Raw genomic sequence first — 13390 nt, forward strand, 5'->3', positions numbered from 1 at the left:
CTTCTTTGGAAAATAAACACGTATACCGCCCACTGGGCTTAAGTAGGTATTTTTTTAAATTCAAGAAAATTTTTACTTCAAATGAGAGCGCGGATTACAGAGCATGATGTAGACAGCTTCCCATAATGTAAACAAAGCCTTATTTGGTTTCCTGGTGAGAGTCTAGTCTCTTTGTCCTAATCTTGTATGGTATCTGCCTATCTCAAATTTTAGATTTACCCTTATAATTCCTATTATGCCTTCCTACTAAGTTGTAGATTTCACATTCAGGTTTACTCCTTTCTTTTTTTTTCTCTCTCTCTCCTCTATTTAAATTCAAATTAACAAGCAAAAACTGGCCAAAACTCCCTTTGCCCTCTAATAGTGTTTGTTGAATCTTTTGAATGGCTTTCATATGATTTAAATGTTAAATTTGTTTTAAAACAGAGAGAAGCAGCAGCCCACTATAATTGTTTATGCAAAACTTTAAAAACCCACGGTTTAGTAATGGACAAAGGATGGGGCATAAAGTTGACAAAGGAGCTCTAATACTGTTCTTCACTCTTCCCCTAGTTCCACCTGTACCCAAGGTTTTTCATTTCATTGCCAGATGCCACTCTACTCATTTTAAGGGTTCACCACTCCACCATTGCAACTTTGGCTTAAGAGTGGGCACAAATATCTTCTATTGCCACCACTCCCTCCCCACTGATTCCTAAACAACACAGTCTTGAAAAAAAAAAAGAGACAAAGGTCAATAACCACATGCTAACAATTCCTCCTGCACACCACATTCTCCCATGGCCCTGTGGTTCTGAATGTCTGCATGTACCACATGCTGTAAGCTCCAAATGCCTTTCCTTCCTTTTCCAATCTGTGATTCTCTCTCTACTCATTAGTTTAATCCTAACTCAAGTTGTAGCTCTTTCAGGCAGCCTTTCTTGATCCTTCTTCACTTCCTTAGAGCTGATCACTCCCTTCTTTGTGACCTTACTATACTTACTTTACTTTACTTTGGATATACTTACTATACTTTGAATTGACTACTATGACTACATCTTTACTGCAGGTTTATAGTTATTTGTTTATATGTCTATCTTCTCTAGCTAGAACAAAACTGAAGGCTGAGGTCACGTCTTCTTCCAGTATTATGCCATGTCCAGTATTATGCCATGCCTTCCATTAATTCATTAATAAATTCATTATCTCATAAATATTTATTGCTAATCTGTGGTGCCAGGCACCCCTGAAGGTAAGAGGTGTGCATAGAACAGACAGGATCCTGGCTTACATGGAACTCACATTCTACCTGGGGGAGAGAGAAGATCCAAAACTATCCTAACAGCAAATAAATAAGATGCCTTTATATTGAGACAGAGAGAGACAAGGGAGAGATGGAATGTACTTGGAACTGGGTGGCAGAGAAGGCTTCACTGAGGAGGTATTTGAACTAAGGCTCAATGACGGAAAGGAGACAGCTATACAAAGATCTAAGAGAAGAGCATTTCATGTAGAATAAACAGTATCCTTGTTGAATGAAAAACTCCAGAAAATTAAAGACGCATAAACACACTGGCATACAAAGTAAAGGTTCCTATTTCTAAAACAGGTACTATGAACCCAGGACTCATGGGCCTCAGTGACATTCTAATGCCTAAAGGCTGGTACATCTTCATCAGTACCCTGCCTGGCATCCTCACTTGCTGGCTCACAACTCGCCTCCTTTGAAGGACGCCATCTTACAACCTTCCACTTTTAGACATCACAACTCTCAGAATGTCCTCAAGCTGGTGTTCTTAACCTGGGCTCCACAGATGGGCTTTTAGAATTTTATATGACATATTTACAGATGCTTATTTTTCAGATAAAAGATTATGTAGTTTTCTCAAAATAATCTTTAGTCTTCTAAAGGATGAAATCAACTTGCTTAGACCAAGATTGAGAAATAATCTTATACATTGAGGAAGACTATGACCTACTTATTCTATATATTAGGGGTATGGTTTTGCAAAACACAAATACAGCAAGGACAACAATAACAGAAACACATCCATATAATCAGGAATGACACTGGAGTATAAGGCAAATGAAAAGAAAATGGCACAGATGAAAAGACAGCCTGGTAAGGTAGCTTCCTTCAACAACCTTTAAAAATACTTTATTGAGAATGGACATGCCAGCCATTGTGCTAGATGTTGATTCAAGATGGATAAATCCTTCTCTCAGGGAGTTAATGGTGGATTGCCAGAGGCAGAAATAAGACCAATGCCATGTGGATGAAGGGATGGAGGGACGGTGTAAACAGAGCTCGGACGCTGAAAGAAGAGAATCTGAGAAGTCTTCAGAAAAAAAGTGATATTTAATTTAGTTCTTAAAGAAATAAATATTTCACCAGATTTGCTGGATGGAGGTAGTGTATGAAGACAGAATATATTTTAGACAGGGTAAATTTATCTATAAAGGGACAAAGACTTTAAACTAAGAAATGACCAATCATTTGTTCCATGAATAGGGTGAAGTTTGATCAAGAAACCAATAAGGTGTGGCACAGACCCACCTGATTACCAAATTGTGCTCCTTCTGTCTAAACAACAGCCAACATGTTCTTACTTTCAGGTGGATGGAAAATGAAAAAGTTCAATACAAGGATAGATAAAAAGATATAATAGAAGAAAACATATCGATAGAAAAATAGAAGAAAAATATATTTCTGATATGGTCTTATAATGAGTATACAGAATGAACTGTGTACATTCCTTTCTTCTTCCATTTTACAAGTTGGAGAAATATTAAGTCTTGGAATCACTTGACATATGGCTAAGATATAATATAATAGTTGTTATGTTACTGCCACAGAAAGGACATGGAGTGAAATGATCACTCCAGTTGCTGTAGTTATGCATTTGCTGACAATTTGAGAAGAGCCAGGATCCTGGGAAGCTCAAGGCCTTCCCAGTACAAATGAGACCTGGGGTCTACTCATATCATGTCTCAACTATGAAAAACATACAATAAATTCAATGTAGAAACACAAAGCTTCCCCAAAGATGATTTATTCTTGTTATGTCACTTATTTTGTAGGTATTATCAGTCTGATGGCTGGGAAATCCTCATCTTGGTAAAACGCAAGACTTAATAAAATGTAAAAGGCAGAGAAGGAAATTGAACTTTTATACAGGTAATTTTAAATATAGCAAAAGGTTGATTTCTAATTTTTTTTCACACAGCACCTTTCTCTCTTTTTCCCATTGGCTACATGGTCCTCTAGTTTTTCTGGAGTAAAATGGATTTGTTAATGGATGTGACTAGACAGTTCCTGACACTTCCCACTGGAACTCATGAACACATTCTGTTGAACTCTGAAATTGATATATTAAAAAATGACCTTCTGGAGGCTAGGAATAGGGAAAAACCACAAGTCTGGTGGGATTTGGGAGATTACAGAGCAATAAAAAGGTCTTCAATGTACCACATGGACTATAAGATAACTCTTGTAAGCTTTGCTGGTTCTGAGAGTGAGCCATGATTCTTAAACCAAGGCAGCCTTCTTCAGGGTCACACATAATCAGCCCTGACCAGAAATACTCTATTTTTTTCAGAAATGGTATACTACTTCTCAACATTGAATTATTTTTTAAAAGTAGGCTAGTATGATATTGTTTGTTTATACTTCTAATTACGTGTGGTGATCTTGCAGCTCATGTAGTCTCTTCTAAGGTAGAAAAGACAGCAGAGTTTAACTCTATCATAATTACAAAGCTGTTCTTTCATCATACACTGTGGATGTGCAAGATTCTAGTCATGCATTCACACTTACAATGGGGCTACTGAAAGCAGCCTGTCTGGAATGAAGCACTTCACTGGCTCCTTCTCTACTTCCTAGAGTAAAAGAGCTCCCAGCAAGACGATTTGAGGGCTTATTTCCCAAAAGCCCATTATGAACTATCCTGCAGCTGGGGGCTCTCGGTTTTGCCATATTGCTGAGGGAACCACTGAGTGTGTCTGTAAAATCTTCATCTTCAGAGACAGCTTCCTGATAGGACTCCAACCTCTTGGCTGTGGGATAAAAAGCACATTAAGTCAACATCTGAGAAGAACCACTTGTAAGTTGAATATATCAGGCAGTTGCTTAAGCAGCTATTTCACACCATCTCCCCCGCTTTCAAATCTGGCTGCCAAGGCCTACCTCCCACACCCTTGGTCAATGAACTTACCTTACACCTCACTGAGAAGCAATCAGATCAAAATTCCCTTCTTTTTCCGTCATCAAATCTACCTACTTATCTGCATCGGTACTCATACTCTCGGCCTTTCCTCCTCCTACTGTGAACAAATCATCTCTCTATGTTTCAGACACCAAATTCTCCACTTGTCATCTGAATCTCACCTCTCTGAACTCAATGACTTTACCCTTACAATTCTTCCCTTTTTTATTGACACCAATCTCTCTTTAAGTAATTTCATGGCTTTCTGTCCCCATCTCTCCACTGACATTGCTCTTTTCATGGTCACCAATGAGCTCCATGTTGTCAAATCCAATGATCACATCCATCCTTATCTTATGTGAACCCTTAGTAATATCCAACAGACTTGACCATTCTTTCCTTCTTGAAATGTCTCTTTTGGTTTCTCTAACATCACACTTACCTGATTTTCCTCCCACTTCAATAACTGTTTCTTCTTAGTTTCTCCTGCTATCTCTTCTTTTCAGCCCTCAGATACTGGAGAGCTGCAAAAGTGCCTTCTCTTCTCTACCTGCATCTTCCTTGGTGATCTCATCTGGTCCCATCTTTGAAATGACCTCACTGGGAAGTGAAGACTTCCCAGATCTGATCACACAATTTATAATAGATTCTACGCCAAGACCTACCACCATCTACACATATATATCTTATTTATTTTATTTTTTGAATCATCCAGTAGAATACAACCTCCAAAAGGTCAGAGAATTCTGTCTGTTTTGCCAATATGATAATCTCAGATGTCAAAGCAGCAGTCGATAGGTACTATCTTTGTAAATGAAACTTAATGACTTACGCAGTTACTTAAGCCAGAAATCTAGAATCCTCCTAATTTCCTATCTTCTTTCTTATTTTCAGAGTATCACTAACATCTGTCCTCCATACATCCAAAAAATATCTCAAATAACTCTACTTCTCTCCATATCCATTACCTTAGTCCAAGCCACCATCATCTCTCAACTGGACCAGTGCAATAGTCTCATAACTGGTCTCCTTGCCTCTCTGCAATCCATTTTTCAAATAGTAGCTACAGTGATCTTCCTAAAAGATAAAGCAGATCAGATCACTTCCTGCATAAAACACTCCAGTAGCTTTACAATTAACTGAGAATAAAATCTGGACTCCCTATCCTGGCTTAAATAACTCAAGATGATCAGAGTCCTGCTGACCTATCTAACTTTGCTTCTCTTTCCACATGCCCACTAAAATCCAGACTCACTGGCCTTCTTTCTTTACTTTGAAAAGTAATAAGCTCACCCCTGCCTGAGGGCTTCTTTACTAGATATTCCCTCTGACTGGAAGCCTTTCCTATGGAATTTCAAGACTATGTCATTCAGATCTAAGCCCCATGTCCCACTTAGAGAGGCCTTGCCTGACCCTCTAGTTCAAAGTGGCTATCCAATCATTTTATATTATACTACCTTATTTTAATATTCTGCCAAGCACTTATCACTATTTTTTTCTTGATTAAAAAAATTAATATATTTGTGAATATTTTCTCTAATAGAAACTCCATGAGAGCAGGGGCCTTGTCTGAATTGTTCAGCATTGTATCCAGTGTCTGGAATACAGACCATCAATAAATATGTGCTTGTTGGATTGCTGGTCATCTCTATTCAGCCTAACTCTAGCTACGGAATAAAGGATGGCTTCAGGTAAGTTATTCTATGAAGTAAAGAATGTTTGCACGTTCTATTTTTTTTTATATAATAGTTTTTGTCTGTATTCTTTAAAGGCAAGGAGAGGCTAAGGGTCTATGTGGTGATCCTAGGTTCCAGTACCAACTCTTCCAAAGACTAAGTGACTTTCAGCAAATCACTTGCTGTTTCTGGGCCTTTGTTTCCAGAATGAAACATTTCAGAATGAATGATTTGGATTCGGTGACTTTAAGATCTTTCCCAGCTCTGCAAGTCTCATTATATAATCTGCCTAAACAACACGGAATGTTTCCCAGTATGACCTTCCAGCTTCAAAAACTGGTTAACATATCGTGTCCCAAAGATTTCGATCTCCTCCATTTCCATCTATGCCTTTGCTTGGAATATTCATTTGTGTCCTTTCTATTTACATAAATCCTGAACATCTTTAGAAGTTTAGTTCAAATGCCAGCTCCTCCAGAAAGACCTCTGTAACTATACTGGCTCTTACTCATACCACTCATTGGGAATTTAGAGATTACATGTGCAGAATGTACCAGGCATTTGCTTACCAGGCACTTGCCTCGTTTAATCATAATATCTCAGCAGATACTATTCATACCTGCATTTTACAAATAAACTTAAGTAATTTGCTCCATCTCACAAAAATGGTACAAATGAGTCTTCAAATGAGTTCTACTAGACTCCACAGCCCCGTGCTTTACTGCTTCTGAATCTACCTATATATGTTAACAGGGCCAATTTTAAACACATGGCCAATATCCCCTGCTTAATTTCAATGACTCCATGATTTGTCATTTAAATAAAAGCTTATTAAATGAATAATAAATGAATGAATCAATAGACATGTGAATGAAATATCCCTAGTATTAAGGGAAAGTTGTGGGGTAGCAAGTTAATATTTTTTGAGGTCCTCCTTTTTTCATGCATCTGGCTTGGTCATTATATATGTGTGTATGTGTGTGTGTGTGTAATATATATGTATATATACTCCCTTTTTATCTTCAAAATAATGCCATCAGGTAGAAACTATCACTGCCTACTCTGCAGCTGAGGAGATTAAGACCCAGAGAGATTAAGCAGTTCAACCATTTTTAAACAGCTAGTTGTGGGTGGAGCTGGAAATTCTATTTAGGTCTTCTGCCTCCAAAGCCAGCACACTACCCACTACATTATAGCTCCTCAGCAGTGATTTGTATATAATAGGTTCGCTTAGTGGTTCTCCACATGGTGTGAATTTCTCCCCTGGGGGTTTGGCAATGGCTGTAGACACTTTTGCTTGTTATAACTGGGCAAAGTGTGCTGCTGGCATTCAGTGGATGGAGGCCAAGAATACTTCTAAAATCTTACAATGCTTAGGACAGCCCCCAACAACAAAAATTAATCTAGCCCAAATAGTGCTAAGACTGATAAATCCTTGAGTAGCTCAAGGAATTTATTGATGATGTAACACCATTTTAAAAATATTTTAAAAATACAGAAGTTTCCCCTTATTCATAGGGAATACGTTCCAAGACCCCCAGTGGATGCCTGAAACCATGGATAGTATTGAACCCTAAATATACTATGTTTATTCATATACATAGATACCTATGATAAATGTTAACTTATAAATTAGGCATAGTAAAAGGTTAACAACAATAACTAATAATAAAATAGAACAATTATAACAATATACTGTAGTAAAACTTATGTGAATGTGGTCTCTCTTTTTCTCTCTCAAAATATCTTATTTTACTATACCAAAGGTAATTGAAACCGTGGAAAGTAAAACCACAGACAAGGGGGTAATACTGTACTTCAAAACACATATAAACATGAAAGCTATATTTAATGATCATGCAGCTTCTAGCTATCATTAGGGAAATCAGTCATCATGCAACTATATAATTAGTATAGTTCCAGGTAGCTCAGCTATTACTGTCGGGAAAACTTGTTCAATCAGTACAATTACAAAAGTGGAATCAAGAAGACATGAAGTGACTCAACCTTTAATCATTTTTGGAAGCTATGAAAAGGAAATAGGCTGGGCCGGTGGCTCAGGCCTGTAATCCCAGAACTTTGGGAGGCCGAGGTGGGTGGATCACCTGAGGTCAGGAGTTTGAGACCAGCCTGGCCAACATGGCGAAACCCCATCTCTACTAAAAATACAGAAAAATTAGCTGGGTATGGTGGCAGGTGCCTGTAATCCCAGCTACTTGGGAAGCTGAGGCAGGAGAGTTGCTTAAACCCAAGGGGCAGGGGTTGCAGTGAGCCAAGATTGTGCCACTTCACTGCAACCTGGGCTAAAGAGCGAGACTAGACTCCTTCTCAAAAAAGGAAATAGACCAGTAAAGTTGCAATGTGATTCAGAAAACAAAGCTACTGGAGCTGTAATTCCAGGCTCAGCGAGAATTTTATAAAAATTAGGTGTGAGGCCAGGTATGGTGGCTCACACCTGTAGTCTCAGCACTTTGGAAGGCTGAGGTGGGCAGATAGCTTGAGCCCAGGAGTTCAAGACTACCCTGGGAAACATGGCGAAACCCTGCTTCTACAAAAAATACAAAAATTAGCCACATGTGGGGGCACACGCCCATAGTCCCAGCTACTTGTGAGGCTGAGGTGGTAGGATCACTTGAGCCCAGAAGGTTGAGGCTGCAGTGAGCTGAGGTCATGCCACTGCACTCCACCCTGGGTAGCAGAGTGTGAGACTCTGGGTTAAAAAAATATATTGTAGGAGAAACAAAGATTTGTTATAATACTGATAAAACTTATCCAAATCGTTATGACTTTTAATATTCTTTAGTATTTCTTTAACATTTCTTAATATTTATCTTAAAGTAGACTCTAAAATAGTTACATAAATGACTCAAAGCAGGGCAGGAATTCTTACCTTCTGCTTCATAAGAAAAAACTTACAAAGTCTGTTCTTTCCTTTGTCTAAAGGTAGGTACTGAGATAGGTACCAAATTGTCTACTTTATTTCTCTTCATTATTTAATCCCCAATCTGTCTTTTCTTCCCATTCCCCTCTTCAAATACCCAGTAATCTTCCTATAGCCTGTTACCTGCATCAGTTTGATATATGGAAGAAGTGGGCATGATTCTACAAAACAAAGAGTTTATCATATTTTCAATGTGCTCTCCAAAGGGCCCGAAACGAGGGTGAACAGCATTCAGAAGAGCTTCCTTCAACTGTATCATCAATCCTCCGTCAACCCTTTCACTATGAACTAAATCTGCAAACATTTCCAGCATTCCAACTTTTGCCTGCTTGCAAATAACACATTCAGCTAAACCTTCTCCAACTGTATCACCCATATATCCCTGATATATAAACCTTTGTTCTAAACTAATTCCCCACACATTTCCAGCATTGTAAGAACGTCCAATATCCTGCCTTCAACATCCCAAGCCTTAATCAGTACAAAATCCACCTCCAATACTGACTGCCTAAAAATCAAAACTAGATGGAACAAGAACACTGACTTCATATCTTATGACAATGAACATGATAATATATGTTTACATATCTGCCTCCCACATCAGACCATGAGCTCCTTAAGAGATAGGCCTGTTTCTTATTTTAACAACAATATTTACAACCACAACGACAGTAACAACAGCTATATTTATAGATAACTCATTTTATGCCATTTGCTGTTCTAAATTCTTTATACGAATTATCTTCTCTCATTCTCTTAACCATCCAATGAGATTGACAGTGTCACTGATCCTTTTTATTGAGGCATAGAGAAATTAGATAGTTGTCCAGGGCGACACAGCTTGTAGGTAGTGGGAATGGGATGCAGACTTAAGAGGCCTGATTCCAAAATCCTTGTTCTTGGAAAGTGTTCAGTGCTACTGTTTCCATGTAAATCAGATTCACAAACTGTACATCATAAAGGCATACTCTGAACAAGTCCAAATTAATAGACATTCTACAAAATCCCAGAATAATGCCACTGAAAACTGCTAAGTTTATCAAAAGGAAAGAAAATCTGAGAAACAGTCATCTAGAGAAACTGAAATGATGACTGTTATGCAGTATCCTAGCTAGGATCCTAGGACAGAGAAAGAACATTAGGTAAAAAAAGAAGGAAGTTCAAATAAAGTATGTTTCGATTAATAACAATGTATCAGCATTTGTTCACTACTTATCACAAATATATCATATGACTAATGCAAGATGATAACAACAGGGGAAACGGCATGAGGGCATGCTGGAACCCTCCAGGATATCTTTGTAACTTTTCTGTAAAGCTAAAATTATCCTAAATTTAAAAGTTTATTTTTACGAAAGTCATTCTCTTTAAGCAGTCTTTTAAAGGAGTGGCTTGTTAAAATTTTAATATGCATATTAATCACCTGGGGATATTATTAAAATGCATTTAATTGAAGCTCTGCAGAGGGGTCTGAGTTTCTGCAATTTAAAAGCATGCCCAGATGTTGCTGATGCTGCCAGTACATGTAACACATTTTGAAGCTAGAAGGTTTTAAAATATACAATGGTGTTGTCAGGTGTGTTTAGTGCAATTGCATGTGTAAGAAGTTGTTTCCAAGCAGCAATATTCTTCACCAAATTATCTCCTAGGCAACACTTTTACAGAAAACCCTAAAGGACTACCCATTAAAACACAGATACATGGTTAAAATAGTTTTCACTTCAGAGAAAATATGTCTCAGAATTAACTTCTAGAGAGAACTGGTCTCCACTAGTGTGTGTGTGTGTGTGTGTGTGTGTGTGTGTGTGTGTGTACACATGTGTTTAATTTTAAACCATTGCATAAAAAAGACCAGAAGCTCTGGGTGTGTCTATGGTAGAGAAGTGGTCAAAGGCAAAGTTAGTACCTCTAGAACTTTGGTTCCCAAACAGGTAGCTTATCAATTACAGTTCAGTCAGGATAGCATTTGATTCCCAGTCACTTGGTATCTTTTCTGCGTGAGGGGGCATAAACGAAAAATACTCACTTGGGCAGGGATATGTATGTTCAGTGACTAGAGTGGAAGAGGGCTAGTGTTAGTTCTTTGAAATGTTATGAACACAAAATTTTGTGCTACAAATACAAAAAAAAAAAAAACACAGCAGTGCTTCTTGCTGTATATTTTATGAAACATTGCTGCTGCAAGACAGTTCCTAAAAATGGGGAACTATGGTCAAAGAATTCAGGAAAACACTAACCTCACAAATGCACTATAGAGGTTTAGCATAGCATTATTAATGTGGTTCCATTTTATTGAATAATGAATGATGAAGTCTTAAGAAAAATTATAAAAGTAAAATCACACTGCGATGCCATTTCTGTTTTAAAAACAAAAACATAAGTGTGTGTGTGCGTGCAAATGCATATCTTAAAAACAAAAAACATATATATGTGTTAAAAAAGACCCCAAAAGTGCATTAAAATGCTAACAACGATCTGTTCTGTTTGGTGGAGGTTAGTGATGGCTTTTAAATTTTACTATAAGATGAAACATAATGCAGAGTGTCATCATATTCAATATGATTAGCTGTATTTTGCATTTGCATGGTGCACATAATAAACACTTAACATTTTACCCCTTACACTCACAGGTTACCAAAGTTGACTTAAAAGTACATGTACCTAGAAGAAAATATAGTATATTTTTAACAGTACCAGGCATGATGGGTTGTCTAAGTTCAGCACTACCATCAGAAATCATAATATTCATAATAATTGACAAATTTATATAACAAAGGTATAAACCTTTTGATAAGAAGAGACACTGGAAGCACAATTTAGAGACTGTGGTAGGCAGAATTCTAAGATGGCCCTGAAGAGTCCTGTCCGCCATGGTAGATACACCTTGTGACTATGCTATGATCAAATTATGCTATGTGGCAAGAGTGGAAGGATTTTGCAGATGTAATTAATCAGCTGACTTTGAGTAATCTGAAAGAAGACTACCCTTGGTGCACATGATCTCATTAGGTTAGTCCTTTAAAAAGGATTCAGGACTTCCCTGATGTCAGAAAGATTCAAAATGAGAAATTCTGTTGCTGGCCTTGAAGAAGCAAACTGCTCTGCTGTGGTGAGGCTGTGTGGCAGGAAACAGCAGGCAATCTCTTGGAGCTGCGAACAGTACCAGGATGACAGCAGCAAGAAAGCAAGGACCTCAGTCCTAAAACTTCAGCACACTGAATTCTGCGAAATATCAGTGAGCTAAGCATAAGATCATCAGTAAGATCACAGTCCCAGCAGACACCTCTATTTCAATCTGGTGAGGGACCCTGAGCAGAGGAGGTACTCACACTATATCCAGAGTCCTGACTTAGAGATACTGTGAGACAGCATATTTGTATTGGTTTAAGCCATTATGGTTTGTGGTGATTTGTTATGTGGTGATAGAAAACTAATAAGTGATAAATAATGAACCAGAAAAATATTTGTTACATACAGAAGAAAAGGATAACATAACATAAGGGTTGATATCCAAAGTATTTAAGAACTTGTTCTAAATGAGTGCACAAATGAACATTGGTGCTGACCACAAACAATCTAGACTAAGCATACAAGCTGAACATTAACCCTGACTTCACATAAAAGCTCTCCCACAGCCTACCAAGAACAAGGAAACCTCATTTAAAAAACAGGGAAAGAATTCAATTAACTTACCAAGGAAATTAGAATGACCAAAAAACATATAAAAAGTTAAAAATCTCATTACTAAGCAGAGACAAATTAAGACAATGAAGTGCTAACTTCTCTGTAAAAATCACACAGATTAAAAAGTGTAACTTCATTATATTATGGCTGTGTGTGAAAAACAAGCACTATTTTTCTGGGTTGTAGGAATGTAAATTAGCATGATATTGTAGAGGAAAATGTATCTTATAAAAATAATTGAATAAATATAAATGTACCAAGATGCATAATGCATGCCAAATTTTATTTATCATAATTTTAATCTCGTTTATCTATCTTCGTGTCATAAATCTAAATTACATGCAATTGGGGACTTACGCCACATATTGGGAGCTCACAAAATGTTTGGTGAATGAAGAAGTGATGTTAACTACACGTGCTTTTATATTAACAAACTATCACCATTAAGCATAGCAAACTAAGTTTGACCACATATAGTAGAAAACTATATTCTTAATTTTAAGTTATGAAATGACTTAGGAAAAATTTCATAAGACATTGTTGAATAAAATAAACAATTTACAAAAATAGTACTATTACATGTTCTAACTCATAAAAGGGAAAATGTGTAAATATATGTTCACATATAGAGAAGTATGCATAAAGAATAACTGGTTACATATTCACCAAATTGTTAATGGTGGTTAACCTTGGGAGAGTGGGGTTTTTAATTTGTTTTGTTCACTTCTACGAATTATCTTTAAAGAAGCACATATTTCTTTTATAAATTGCAAAATTAATAAAGTTCAACTCTTTAAAGGAAACTTGGAATTTACAAATTTATTTCTTTAGAGTCAGAAGTTCAGCTCATTTTGCTTAAACTAGTTATTCTTAATCAAGCACCAATGGATACCTAGGGGCCAAAC

The 13390-nt window shown here is 37.2% G+C and overlaps 1 protein-coding gene across 5 annotated transcripts in view; it reads right to left on the bottom strand.

Annotated features, from left to right (window-relative positions):
- The window catches only part of ATP10D (ATPase phospholipid transporting 10D (putative)), a 112278-nt gene that overhangs the window by 47892 nt on the left and 50996 nt on the right, over positions 1–13390 (bottom strand). For all 5 annotated transcript variants that reach the window (XM_033214753.1, XM_033214754.1, XM_033214751.1 and 2 more), the window contains one exon: positions 3797–4035. In XM_033214753.1, the coding sequence (XP_033070644.1) occupies positions 3797–4035 (239 nt within the window). The remainder of the gene's footprint in view (positions 1–3796; positions 4036–13390) is intronic.

This window comes from Trachypithecus francoisi, unplaced genomic scaffold (genome assembly GCF_009764315.1).
Source record: "Trachypithecus francoisi isolate TF-2019V2 unplaced genomic scaffold, Tfra_2.0 Lachesis_group1, whole genome shotgun sequence".
NCBI lineage: Eukaryota > Metazoa > Chordata > Mammalia > Primates > Cercopithecidae > Trachypithecus > Trachypithecus francoisi.